The following is a 15,003-nucleotide window of genomic DNA, read 5'->3' as shown; positions in this document are numbered from 1 at the left end:
TCCTAAAACCAGGAAAGGTGTCTGTACATCAATGCACAAGAGTCCTGGGAAAAAATGGTAGCTTCTTACGAAGCAATCCCTTTCGGCAGATTCCATGCAAAGGGATCTGTTGGACAAATGGTCAGGGTCGCATCTTCAGATGCACCTGCGGATAACCCTGTCGCCGAGGACAAGGGTATCCCTTCTGTGGTGGTTGCAGGAGGCTCATCTATTGGAGGGCCGCAGATTCGGCATGCAGGATTGGATCCTGGTGACCACGGATGCCAGCCTGAGAGGCTGGGGAGCAGTCACACAGGGAAGAAATTTCCAGGGAGTGTGGTCGAGCCTGAAAAAGTCTCTTCACATAAGCATTCTGGAACTAAGAGCAATCTACAATGCTCTAAGCCAGGCGGAACCTCTGCTTCAAGGAAGACCGGTGTTGATCCAGTCGGACAACATCACGGCAGTCGCCCATGTAAACAGACAGGGCGGCACAAGAAGCAGGAGGGCAATGGCAGAAGCTGCCAGGATCCTTCGCTGGGCGGAGAATCACGTGATAGCACTGTCAGCAGTATTCATCCCGGGCGTGGACAACTGGGAAGCAGACTTCCTCAGCAGACACGACCTTCACCCGGGAGAGTGGGGACTTCATCCAGAAGTTTTCCACATGCTATTAAACCGTTGGGTAAAACCAATGGTGGACATGATGGCGTCTCGCCTCAACAAAACACTGGACAGATATTGCGCCAGGTCAAGAGATCCGCAGGCAATAGCTGTGGACGCGCTGGTAACACCTTGGGTGTACCAGTCGGTATATGTGTTTCCTCCTCTGCCTCTCATACCAAAGGTATTGAGGATTATACGGCAAAGAGGAGTAAGACTAGTGGCTCCGGATTGGCCAAGAAGGACTTGGTACCCGGAACTTCAAGAGATGGTCACGGACGATCCGTGGCCTCTACTTCTGAGAAGGGACCTGCTTCAGCAGGGTCCTTGTCTTTTTCAAGACTTACCGCGGCTGCGTTTGACGGCATGGCGTTTGAATGCCAGATCCTAAAAGGAAAAGGCATTCCGGAAGAAGTCATTCCTACCTTGATAAAGGCAAGGAAGGAAGTCACCGCGAAGCATTATCGCCGTATTTGGCGAAAATATGTTGCGTGGTGCGAGCAGCGGAGTGCTCCGATGGAGGAATTTCAACTGGGTCGTTTTCCTACATTTCCTGCAATCAGGATTGTCTATGGGTCTCAAATTGGGATCTATTAAGGTTCAAATTTCGGCCATATCAATATTCTTCCAAAAAGAATTGGCCTCAGTCCCTGAGGTCCAGATTTTTATCAAAGGAGTACTGCATATACAGCCTCCTGTGGTGCCTAAGGTGGCACCGTGGGATCTAAATGTAGTTTTAGATTTCCTCAAATCCAATTGGTTTGAACCACTAAAGAATGTGGATTTGAAATATCTCACATGGAAAGTGACTATGTTACTGGCCCTGGCTTCGGCCGGGAGAGTATCTGAACTGGCGGCTTTGTTTTATAAAAGCCCTTATTTAATTTTCCATTCGACATAGGGCAGAGCGGCGGACGCGTCCGCATTTTCTCCCTAAGGTGGTATCAGCGTTTCACCTGAACCAGCCTGTTGTAGTGCCTGCGGCTACAGACGACTTGAAGGACTCCAAGTTGTTGGACGTTGTCAGAGCCTTAAAAATATACATTTAAAGGACGGCTGGAGTCAGAAAATCTGACTCGCTGTTTATACTGTATGCACCCAACAAGTTGGGTGCACCTGCTTCTAAGCAGTCGATTGCTCGTTGGATTTGTAACAAAATTCAACTTGTACATTCTGTGGCAGGCCTGCCACAGCCTAAATCTGTTAAGGCCCATTCCGCAAGGAAGGTGGGCTCATCTTGGGCGCCTGCCCGAGGGTCTCGGCATTACAACTCTGCCGAGCAGCTACGTGGTCAGGGGAGAACACGTTTGTAAATTTTTACAAATTTGATACCCTGGCAAAGGAGGACCTGGAGTTCTCTCATTCGGTGCTGCAGAGTCATCCGCACTCTCCCGCCCGTTTGGGAGCTTTGGTATAATCCCCATGGTCCTTTCAGGAACCCCAGCATCCACTTAGGACGATAGAGAAAATAAGAATTTACTTACCGATAATTCTATTTCTCGGAGTCCGTAGTGGATGCTGGGCGCCCATCCCAAGTGCGGATTATCTGCAATACTTGTACATAGTTATTGTTAACTAATTCGGGTTATTGTTTAGGAAGCCATCTTTCAGAGGCTCCTCTGTTATCATACTGTTAACTGGGTTTAGATCACAAGTTGTACGGTGTGATTGGTGTGGCTGGTATGAGTCTTACCCGGGATTCAAAATCCTCCCTTATTGTGTACGCTCGTCCGGGCACAGTACCTAACTGGAGTCTGGAGGAGGGTCATAGGGGGAGGAGCCAGTACACACCACCTGACCTGTAAAAGCTTTACTTTTGTGCCCTGTCTCCTGCGGAGCCGCTATTCCCCATGGTCCTTTCAGGAACCCCAGCATCCACTACGGACTCCGAGAAATAGAATTATCGGTAAGTAAATTCTTATTTTCACCAACACCTGTATGCTGAAATAATGAGATAGTGATATGAACTGGTCAGCAGATGTTATACAGAGGCTGAATATACTGTAGAGTAGACTGCCGGGTTTGCCGGATGGAACCGGTGATGGAGAACTGCTGAAGAAGTGCAGATGAACCAGTGTTAATAGGAGGAGAGTTGAATGACACTGGTGACGCTAGGGATCGGTGATATTGAAGAATAGATGACTGAGCACCGATGGTATCAAGGAAACCGATGACTGAACATCGATAGTACTGTGAAGCTGAACACCGCTAGAAGCCGGTGTTTTAGAGCACTGCCAGTAGCAGAGAGCTAGAAGGACACTGTGAAGTCAGGCTGCACCGCAAGGTGGTGATTGGTGCGGGTCTCTGATGGAATGAAGACACAGGAGCTGGAACTTAATAATCAACCACAGGAGCAGATACAGGTTACACTGGTAATGACAACCAAAGCACTGACAACTTCCTGGTTCAGGATCAGTCCCTTTATACCCTCAGCAGTGCAGGGATTGGATAGGCAATCAGGCAGAGTTCAGCGATGCTGTGGATTGGTGGAAATAGCGTCATGTGATTAGGACCAACATGGCTGCGCCCATACTGGCACTTGGAGGGAAATCAAGTTTGTAGCATCACATGGGGTTTTACAGTAACGGCGGCGGCCGCAGGAGCCAATGGACGCCAACCCGTGCATTAGATACACGGAGCCGGCGGCAGAGACCGCATCGGGTGAGAGGCGCCTCGCAGACCAGCCTGCGCACTTGAATTACAATGATGGCGGCAGAGGCCGCAACTGACAGGAGACGCCACACAGAGCCATCCGAGCGATAGAAGCGCAGCAATGGCTGCGGAGGCCGCGACAGCTAGAAACACCATCCAGACGATAAAAGTTCCTTATGACAGCATCTGCGGACTGGTAGAGAGGAGACATGAAGTGAGGATGCCAGTGGCATGACTGAGACCCGGCCCTGGAACGCTGAGCCAGCCTAGGGAGACACCTGAAAGGTAAATAATGTCCTGTAACCCAGATCGTGACACGGCGTTATTGTTCCAGGTCGAGGGACCCTCAGGCAGTGGCAGTGGACGCCCTGGTGTCTCCGTGGGTGTTCCAGTCAGTCTACGTGTTGCCACCACTCCCACTCATCCCAAGAATCTTAAAGCTCATAAGGAGAACAAGGGTTCAAGCGATCCTCAAGGTGGGCTTGGTACGCGAACCTTCTGGATTTACTGCAAGAAGAGCCGAGGCCTCTACCTCTTCGGGAGGACCTGCTGCAACAGGGTCCGTTCGCTTATCAAGACTTACCGTGGCTGCGTTTGACGGCATGGAAGTTGAGCGCCTGTTTCTTGCTCGGAAAGGGTATTCCGAAAGAAGGGATTCCTACCCTCATACAGTCTAGGAAAGGGGTAACGTCTAAGCATTACCATCGTATTTGGAAGAAATATGTCTCTTGGTGTGATTCCAAGAAGTTTCCTGCGGTGGAGTTTCAACTGGGACGTTTCCTCCTCTTCCTGCAGGCAGGAGTGGATATGGGGCTGAGATTGGGATCTGTGAAGGTTTAGATTTCCGCCCTGTCCATTTTCTTTCAGAAACAATTGGCTGCCCTCCCGGAGGTTCAGACCTTTTTGAAGGAAGTTCTGCATATCCAACCTCCTTTTGTACCGCCTTGGGACCTTAACGTGGTGTTGCAGTTTCTCCAGTCGGATTGGTTTGAGCCTCTACAGGAGGTGGAGCTCAAATTTCTTACATGGAAGGTGGTCACTTTGTTGGCCTTAACTTCTGCTAGGCGTGTCTCTGAGCTGGGGGCTTTGTCATGCAAAAGCCCTTACTTGATCTTCCATGAGAATAGAGCTCCGGACTCGTCAGCAGTTCCTTCCGAAGGTTGTGTCGGCATTTCATATCAACCAACCTATTGTGGTGCCAGTGGCTACTGACCCCTCGATTACTTCAAAGTCCTTGGATGTCGTGAGGGCTCTGAAGGTTTATGTGAAGAGAACTTCTCATCACAGGAAATCGGAATCTTTGTTTGTCCTGTACAATCCCAAGAAAATTGGGTGTCCTGCTTCTAAGCAGCCTATTTCTCGCTGGATTAGGTTCACTACCCAGCATACCTATTCTCCGGCAGGACTGCCGTGTCCAAAATCTGTTAAGGCCCACTCTACTCGTAAGGTGGGGTTTTCCTGGGCGGCTGCCCGGGGTATCTCGGCAACGCAGCTTTGCCGAGCGGCAACTTGGTCGGGGTCGAATACGTTTGCAAAGTTTTACAAGTTTGATACTTTGACCTCTGATGATCTGAAGTTCTGTCAATCAGTTCTACAGGAGCCTCCGCGCTCTCCCTCCCGTTCTGGGAGCTTTGGTACATCCCCATGGTACTAATGTGGACCCCAGCATCCTCTAGGACGTTAGAGTAAATAGGATTTTGGTACCTACCGGTAAATTCTTTTCTCGTAGTCCGCAGAGGTTGCTGGGCGCGCGCCCAGCGCTTCGTTTCTTGCATATGTTGTTTGTTCAGTACCACTTCGTTTAGTTGCGTACTGCATAGTTACTGGGTAAGTAATGTTTCAGCCGTTTGCTGACTTGTTCAAGCTAGTTGACTTGACGTGCCTTGTATGTGTGAGCTGTCATGACTCTCACCACTATCTGTGTTAAGTCGTCTCCTCGGGCGCAGTTTCTAGACTGAGTCTGGTAGGAGGGGCGTAGAGGGAGGAGCCCACACTCAAACTCTTAAAGTGCCAGTGGCTCCTGGTGGACCCGTCTATACCCCATGGTACTAATGTGGACACCAGCATCCTCTACGGACTACGAGAAAATGATTTACCGGTAGGTACCAAAATCCTATTTTGTGGTGGTGCGCATTCCCACAATGCGTTTGCATCACGGGGACGCCACACCATGGCCGCAATTTTACACAGGCTGTATGTCTATCCCAAGGATGCTCTACTGTCTTAGCCTCTACCACCTCTGACGGGAGGCTATTCCACTTATCCACCTCCCTTTCTGTGAAGTATTTTTTCCTCAAATTTCCTTTTGAACCTACTTTCATCTCTCCCGTTTCAGCGCGTGTCCTTGTGTTCTAATATTTATTTTCCGTTGAAGAATACTTCCCTCCTGTACCTTGTTAAAACCTTTGATATATTTGAAAGTTACTATACCATTTTTAGTGTATAATTTGAGAACTGAAGTGTGTTATTCAACCAAATTGTGGTAAAGTGAAAGAAAGTCACAGCGTGAAGTATTTTTAGATAAGGGAACATTCTACATTTTAATGGTTGGTTGCATGCAGTTTTAGCTCCTAGATTATCCTTTTTCCATTACTAACACATTTATATATAACATTGCATGACTAAGAAAAAATTGTGATATCAAAAAAGGCAATTGCCTTGAAAGATAGTTTTCATTATGTTTGCTCCTACTAGCAAACATAATGCATCCCCCCCCTCCCCCGAGACTTAGCCCTAGCCACCACCCTCTGTGTCTTCTTCTCCATAGCCACCACCCCTGGAGCCTTAGCCCTAGCCACAACTCCAGGCGTGTAAGGGTAGGGGACAGATGAGGGGTAAAATAATTACCCCGTCCCCTGTCGGCATTATCAGGGTCAGGGTACCGGTGTCAGTATTGTGACCGCCAGCATCCTGACAGCTGGGAAACTACCTCCTGGTTTTTTACCCTGGAACTTATCGTGAATGTACTTGTTACTCACTACGTGCATTTTCTTTGTATTGAGTCGCAAAATCTAGTCTAGGTGCAGATGTTACCCTTTTGTCTGAGTCATGCTATTGTTACTACATAGACTGCACTGCTCCCCACTTCTATCCCCATTCCTTGACCCTTCCCCCTTCCATTGACTTGCATAGATCGGTACAAAAGTACTGGTCACCTTAAAATTAAATCCTTATGTGGGCTTGTGGCAGTTTTATTTTATTTTTGTATAATGTTTTGAATTTGAGGCAAGCATGGCATATAAAAAGAAAGGAGCAGTAAAACCGATTAACTTAGAATGTGAAACAGTAGATTGACATACTTATTCATAAATGTACGTCTTATAGTCTGCAAATACTGTCTTGTTACCCCAGGTGCTGTTAGTGAGCAGCAGCCGTTACCCAGACCGCTGGATTGTTCCAGGTGGAGGCCTGGAGCCTGAAGAGGAACCCAGCGCAGCAGCTGTTCGCGAAGTTTTTGAAGAGGTAAGGACTTCTTTAATTGTTCCAAAAGACTTAATAATGACGCTGGAATATTGGGAAACTAGAGGATTAAGGGGTATATTTACTAAAAGTCGATTTTGATAGTTTTTTGGTTGATATTTGAAATTTGACATCATTTAAAAAAAAAAAAAAAAAAAAAATCTGTTAGTAAATGTGTAATTTAGGGGTATATTTACTAAAAGTCAATCTGGGTCGATGTTTGGTCGATTTTATATTTCAGGGTCTAAATTCCACATTTTCTAACAGATGATTTTGACATTTTTAAATGATGTCAAAAATCATCTGTTACTAAGTGTGTGATTTAGACCCTTAAACACAAATTGATTAAAAATCGTATTTTATTTAATATAGCAGTGTCTAGTTGGAGGCATTCCATACACTCTGAAACAAGGTTGAAAGTAAATTGAACATACATGCCGAAAAAAAGGCATACATCAAAAAAAGTGTTTATTTGCCCATATACAGAGTTGTACATATCTCAAGATGTTACCATGTCTGCGTATAGCATATGCCAGGGCTGCCATCAGAAATTGTGAGGCCCGGGACTGACAAAATAGACAGGGCCCCTCCCTCCCCAAAAAAAATTCTGCCGCACTGCTCCACACCTATGTGATGTCATATATTGTAACGTCACGTATAGGTGGAGTTTTGTGGACCTACAGAAATGGTTCACAGAGAGCTCATGTGCAGATAAGGCTTGTTTTAAGAAGTCCACCCTGCGCATCAGCCTGCTGTTGATGGTGGCCAGGTGAGCATTGCATGCATTTGTATGAACAAGCCCTCACTGAACCTTCCCTGTATTCTGTCACTACCCAGTTCCACCACTGCAGGATGGTGTTGATGTGATTTTGAGCATGCACCGTCAAACGCATGCAAGATACACTCTACAAGTAGAGCATTTTGCCCTCCTGGAGAGGGTCATGTAGGGAGGTATGAAGTGGGAATCTTGTGTTTCCTGATTATGCTTTTGTATGTATAGCAAGTTGTAATGTACTTACATACAAGTGGAATGGTCCACCTATTCTTCAACTAAAGAAGCACCAGATCTTAATTGTTTATCTTAAGAAAACATGTGAATTCCACACATTGCTGACAGCTTGCTCTCCAGTTGGCCTCCTAGTGGCAGCAGTAGGTTTTGCAGGGCCCTAGGCAAAAAATTAAAACAATGTTACATTTAAGAAAAAAAAAAAAAGAAAGTAATGCACCAAAAAGTTTTGAAATAAACATGTGACAGAACAAAATGTCAGTGTTGGATTTGCTAATGAATAAGATGAGAGAAAATAGTCAAGTTAGTTGGGCATTCTAAGTGCATTCGACAACCAGCGTGTATCCAGCTAAAGCAAGAGTTTTATACAGGCAAACAGCATTATGGGGAATCTAATGGTATTCTGTCTTTGTAGGCGGAAGTAGTTTTAAAAGCTAACCAGGAAAACCATGTAGCGACATAAACAGAATGCTTTTCCAGTGCTGAATAATAAATGTCTTCCATGGTTCTATAAAACTCTATTCTTTGGAACCATTCCCATATCGTGGGAGGGTTCGGAAAACGCCAGTGAACCGGTACTACAGCTCTCGCGGCATTATTAAGGTGTTTGAGAAGAGAGTGTTTGTTTATATTGGGTTAGTGAAGTTGTAGTGTTGGAAAGCAGTCAGAAATCGAGCTCAGTAGGAACCTGGAACCCCAAGATATCAGAAGTAATTTGAATAACCTTATTCCAAAAAGTGGTAATCATTGGGCAGTCCCACCATATATGGAGGAGAGTGACATTTTCTTTACCACACCTCCATCATAGGGGGGATACAGAAGAGAAGAACTTATGCAAAAAGGGAGGGGCAGCGATACCACCTAGTGAGCAGCTTGTATTGTATTGTGTTTCTATATCCTCCAGGCTTGTGGAACAATGGGACATAGATTCACAGTGTTTTTTCCAATTGATATGGATCCCTCGAGGAATGAGGTCAGCGTCCCACGCTTTACAGAAAGAGGGGACCTCCGTGAAATGACCATGTAAAAGTATCATATATATACCTGATATAACATGGGTGGGTTCAGAAGATTGGGAGCACATGACTTCAAAAGGTGTGAGGTTTTGTGTTAGTGCAACCGCTGTCCTTTGTGAGGAAATGAAATGGCGTATTTGGAGGTAGAACCAAAAGTCTGTTGCAGGAATATCCGTGCCCTCACAAATGTCACTAAAAGGTGCAATCTTCCCTTCTGAGAGTAAATGTGTTAACCTAGACAGTCCCGCCAATCTCCATCTGGTGGCCACATGTCCCTTAAGACACGGAACAAATAATGGATTGTGAAGAAATGGAAGGAGCAGGGAGTTTGACGAAGAAAGACCCAATTTGTAGTGTAATGATTTCCAGAGAATCAAAGTGGGTCCAATCGTCAAATGAGGAGAGCGGCCAATGGCTTGAAGCCAGGGGACCGCTAACTAGCACAAACCAGAGGATCGTCCCTCTAAATCCACCCACTATTTAGAGCTAGTAGCAGGTCTTGACCAATCTAAGATCCTGTATAAAATCGTGGCTTGATAATACGCTGATATCATCGGTAGCTGTTGACCACCCTGGGCTTTTCTACGAAATAAATAACCCTGCTTAAATCTAGGTTTCCTTCCATTCCAAACAAAACGGCTAATTGCGTCTACCAAAAACTGAGGGGGGAGTTTTAGAAGTATAGTCTGAAATAGATATAACAGCCTCGGCAGTATATTCATTTTCACAATGTTCATGCGGCCTAACCAGGAAAATTTCTGCGTAATCCATTGTGACATTTCCCTACGGATCTTCTGCAATAAAGGAATGTGGTTAATAGTCACAGTCGTGGACAGAGAGTAGGGGAGTAATATGCCCAAGTATTTAATATAAGTGGAATGCCAGGTGAAGGGAAACACGGCACTAAGAGAAGGAACCAATTCTACAGGGAGAGAAATATTGAGAGATGTTGATTTAGCATAATTAATTTTGAAGTTAGATAACGCTCTAAAGCGTGTGAATTCTTTCATGAGATTGGGCAATGACACGGTAGGATTTGTAATAGCTGCCATGAGGTCATCTGCAAATAGAGCTATAGTATGTTTAGTATCACCGACCGTCAGGCCTGTGATATCCGGGTTCAATCTAATGGCTCTAGCTAAGGCCTCCATGCAAATAACAACAAATATTAATGGTGACAAGGGGGCAGCCCTGCCTGGTCCCATTCGAGATGGTAATGGGATCCGAGAGCAAGCCGTTCACCCGCACCCGCGCCGAAAGAGCCTGATACAATGCAAGGATTTTTTGCAGAAAAACTTTGCCTAAGCGCCGCAACGTCGCTTCCATGAAACCCAGTCTACGCGATCAGTGGCTTTCTCGGCGTCTGTAGAAAGAATCATCATAGGAGCATGAATCGTCTGGGCGTGTGCGCTATCAGATCAATCACCCTAATAGTATTGTCCCTTGCCTCCCTACCCCGGGCAAAACCAACCTGGTCTGGATGAATTACCCTCGGTAACAATAAATTTAGGCGGTTCGCCATAAGTTTGGCATACAATTTAACGTCGACATTTAGTAGGGAGATTGGTCTATAACTAGAAGGCAAAGATGGATCTTTGCCATCCTTCGGTATGACTGTGATATGCGCTTCTAGGGACTGAGTAGAAAAGGGGGGCCTCCGGGGAAACTGAGTTGCAAGCACGGAGCAGGAGAGGGAGAAGCTTATCCTGGAACATCTTATAATATGTGATGGGAAAGCCATCAGGGCCCGGGCTCTTACCAGATGGGGAGGTCTTCAGAGCAGCCAAGAGTTCAGTGTCAGTAAATGGTTCTTCTAAGACCGACGTCACCTTTTCAGAGAGCGACGGGAATTTTACTTCCTCTAAGAAATCCTTTACTGCAGTCTCATGCTGTGAACGCTCACATTGGGAGCGGTGTGAAGACAAATTATAGAGATCCGTATAATATCTATAAAAAATCTCAGCCATCTTTCTATCAGAAGCACCAAAAGAATCCCTAAGCTCTTTAATATAAGTCAATGACCTCTGGGCTCGTAAAGCTGGAAATCATGGAGTGTTGACTGAAAGCATTTGGTATCCCTGAAGAAGGATCGGGGCGCGCCAGCAGAGGTATCTATAAGAGGCTCTAGTGCCCAATTAAAGTCGCCTCCAACTACCAGCACTCCTTCTAAATTCTATCAGTTCCAAAGCTTCTCTCATAAATCGTAGCTGACCTTGGTTGGGGAGATAGAGATTAATGAATGTAAAAATTTGATGAGCAATGGTAGCCTTTACTAGCAGGCCTCTCCCGTCACCAATAGAGATTTCCATTACATTACTCAGTCCAATGTGTTTGGCGAACAGGATGGCAACACCCTTAGCCCCTGAGAAATCATTGAAATAACCATGCGGGAATATAGTTTCGGGGAGGCACCCTTTTTAAAATGTGTCTCTTGGAGGAATACTACATCCACCTTATCAGTGTGCAGAGAATGTAGGAGCCTAGATTGTTTCTTGGGGAGATTGAGGCCCTTTATTTTAAACGATATTAGTTTTAAAGTAGCCATAGGAGGAGATTAGGAAAAATTTGCCAAAGTACCCACAGTACCATTGCACCTTGGAAAATTAACAGCCCATCGTAACCCCACACCCAATTGGGGAAGAGGGGGGGGGGGGGGGGAGGCAGGGAAACACATGAAACATTGGGAGGAAAAACACAAACACTGAAAATAAGAATTTACTCACCGGTAATTCTATTTCTCGTAGTCCGTAGTGGATGCTGGGACTCCGTAAGGACCATGGGGGGAATAGTGGCTCCGCAGGAGACTGGGCACAACTATAAAGAAAGCTTTAGGTCTAACTGGTGTGCACTGGCTCCTCCCACTATGACCCTCCTCCAGACTTCAGTTAGGATACTGTGCCCGGAAGAGCTGACACAAGAAGGAAGGATTTTGAATCCCGGGTAAGACTCATACCAGCCACACCAATCACACCGTATAACTCGTGATACAATACCCAGTTAACAGTATGATAACAACTGAGCCTCTCAACAGATGGCTCAACAATAACCCTGTAGTTAAGCAACAACTATATACAAGTATTGCAGACAATCCGCACTTGGGATGGGCGCCCAGCATCCACTACGGACTACGAGAAATAGAATTACCGGTGAGTAAATTCTTATTTTCTCTGACGTCCTAAGTGGATGCTGGGACTCCGTAAGGACCATGGTGATTATACCAAAGCACCCAAACGGGCGGGAGAGTGTGGATGACTCTGCAGCACCGAATGGGCAAACTCTAGGTCCTCCTCAGCCAGGGTGTCAAACTTGTAGAATTTTGCAAATGTGTTTGACCCCGACCAAGTAGCTGCTCGGCAAAGTTGTAGAGCCGAGACCCCTCGGGCAGCCGCCCAAGAAGAGCCCACCTTCCTCGTGGAATGGGCTTTCACTGATTTAGGATGCGGCAGTCCAGCCGCAGAATGTGCAAGCTGAATCGTACTACAGATCCAGCGAGCAATAGTCTGCTTTGAAGCAGGTGCGCCCAACTTGTTGGGCGCATACAGGATAAATAGCGAGTCAGTTTTCCTGACTCCAGCCGTCCTGGAAACATATATTTTCAGGGCCCTGACTACGTCCAACAACTTGGAAGCCTCCAAGTTTTTTGTAGCCGCAGGCACCACAATAGGTTGGTTCAGATGAAACGCTGATACCACTTTAGGGAGAAACTGGGGACGAGTCCTCAATTCTGCCCTATCCATATGGAAAATCAGATAAGGGCTTTTACATGACAAAGCTGCCAACTCTGATACACGCCTGGCCGAAGCCAAGGCCAACAACATGACCACTTTCCACGTGAGATATTTCAAATCCACGGTTTTCAGTGGCTCAAACCAATGTGACTTTAGGAAATCCAACACCACGTTGAGATCCCAAGGTGCCACTGGAGGCACAAAAGGGGGCTGAATATGCAGCACTCCCTTAACAAAAGTCTGAACTTCAGGTAGTGAAGCCAGTTCTCTCTGGAAGAAAATCGATAGAGCCGAAATCTGGACCTTAATGGAACCCAATTTAAGGCACATAGTCACCCCTGACTGTAGGAAGTGCAGGAAACGGCCCAGCTGAAATTACTCCGTTGGGGCCTTCCTGGCCTCACACCACGCAACATATTTTCGCCATATGCGGTGATAATGGTTTGCGGTTACTTCTTTCCTAGCCTTAATCAGCGTAGGAATGACTTCCTCCGGAATGCCCTTTTCCTTCAGGATCCGGTGTTCAACCGCCATGCCGTCAAACGCAGCCGCGGTAAGTCTTGGAACAGACAGTGCCCCTGCAGCAGCAGGTCTTGTCTGAGCGGTAGAGGCCATGGGTCCTCTGAGATCATTTCTTGAAGTTCCGGGTACCAAGCCCTTCTTGGCCAATCCGGAACAATGAGTATAGTTCTTACTCCTCTTCTCCGTATTATCCTCAGTACCTTTGGTATGAGAGGAAGAGGAGGAAACGCATGAACCGACCGGTACACCCACGGTGTCACTAGAGCATCCACAGCTATCGCCTGCGGGTCTCTTGACCTGGCGCAATACTTTTCAAGCTTTTTGTTTAGGCGGGAAGCCATCATAACCACCTGTGGCCTTTCCCAACGGTTTACAATCATTTGGAAGACTTCTGGATGAAGTCCCCACTCTCCCGGGTGGAGGTCGTGCCTGCTGAGGAAGTCTGCTTCCCAGTTGTCCACTCCCGGAATGAACACTGCTGACAGTGCTAACACGTGATTTTCCGCCCATCGGAGAATCCTTGTGGCTTCTGCCATCGCCGTCCTGCTTCTCGTGCCGCCCTGTCGGTTTACATGGGCGACCGCCGTGATGTTGTCTGACTGGATCAGTACCGGCTGGTTTTGAAGCAGGGGTTTTGCCTGACTTAGGGCATTGTAAATGGCCCTTAGTTCCAGACTATTTATATGCAGGGAAGTCTCCTGACTTGACCATAGTCCTTGGAAGTTTCTTCCCTGTGTGACTGCCCCCCAGCCTCGGAGGCTGGCATCCGTGGTCACCAGGACCCAGTCCTGTATGCCGAATCTGCGGCCCTCTTGAAGATGAGCACTCTGCAGCCACCACAGCAAAGACACCCTTGTCCTTGGAGACAGGGTTATCAGACGATGCATCTAAAGATGCGATCCGGACAACTTGTCCAACAGGTCCCACTGAAAGGTTCTTGCATGAAACCTGCCGAATGGAATCGCTTTGTAGGAAGCTACCATTTTTCCCAGGATCCGCGTGCAGTGATGCACCGACACCTGTTTTGATTTTAGGAGGCCTCTGACTAGAGAGGACAGCTCCTTGGCCTTCTCCTCCGGGAGAAACACTTTTCTCTGTTCTGTGTCCAGAACCATCCCCAGGAACAGTAGACGTGTCGTAGGGACCAGCTGTGACTTTGGAATGTTTAGAATCCAGCCGTGCTGTTGTAGCACTTCCCGAGATAGTGCTACCCCGACCAACAACTGCTCTCTGGACCTCGCCTTTATCAGGAGATCGTCCAAGTACGGGATAATTAAAACTCCCTTCTTTCGAAGGAGTATCATCATTTCGGCCATTACCTTGGTAAAGACCCTCGGAGCCGTGGATAGACCGAACGGCAACGTCTGGAATTGGTAATGACAATCCTGTACCACAAATCTGAGGTACTCCTGGTGAGGATGGTAAATGGGGACATGCAGGTAAGCATCCTTGATGTCCAGTGATACCATGTAATCCCCCTCGTCCAGGCTTGCAATAACCGCTCTGAGCGATTCCATCTTGAACTTGAATTTTTTTATATATGTGTTCAAGGATTTCAAATTTAAAATGGGTCTCACCGAACCGTCCGGTTTCGGTACCACAAACATTGTGGAATAGTAACCCCTTCGTTGTTGAAGTAGGGGCACCTTTACTATCACTTGTTGTGAATACAGCTTGTGAATTGCCTGTAACACTGCCTCCCTGCCTGAGGGAGTGGTTGGCAAGGCAGATTTGAGGAAACGGCGGGGGGAGATGTCTCGAATTCCAGCCTTTACCCCTGAGATACTACTTGAAGGATCCAGGGATCCACCCGTGAGCGAGCCCACTGATTGCTGAAATATTTGAGACGGGCCCCCACCGTACCTGGCTCCGCCTGTGGAGCCCCAGCGTCATGCTGTGGACTTAGAGGAAGCGGGGGAGGACTTTTGCTCCTGGGAACTGGCTGTATGCTGCAGCTTCTTTCCCCTACCTCTGCCTC

General features: G+C 47.0%; 1 protein-coding gene across 3 annotated transcripts in view; it reads left to right on the top strand.

Moving 5' to 3' along the window:
- The window catches only part of NUDT3 (nudix hydrolase 3), a 187,264-nt gene that overhangs the window by 110,388 nt on the left and 61,873 nt on the right, over positions 1 to 15,003 (top strand). For all 3 annotated transcript variants that reach the window (XM_063954889.1, XM_063954888.1, XM_063954887.1), the window contains exon 2: positions 6,646 to 6,756. In XM_063954889.1, coding sequence (XP_063810959.1) covers positions 6,646 to 6,756 — 111 coding nt within the window. The remainder of the gene's footprint in view (positions 1 to 6,645; positions 6,757 to 15,003) is intronic.

This window comes from Pseudophryne corroboree, chromosome 2 (genome assembly GCF_028390025.1).
Source record: "Pseudophryne corroboree isolate aPseCor3 chromosome 2, aPseCor3.hap2, whole genome shotgun sequence".
NCBI lineage: Eukaryota > Metazoa > Chordata > Amphibia > Anura > Myobatrachidae > Pseudophryne > Pseudophryne corroboree.
The sequence above is the reverse complement of the archived record's forward strand: the minus strand, read 5'-3'. Positions and strand labels throughout refer to the sequence as shown.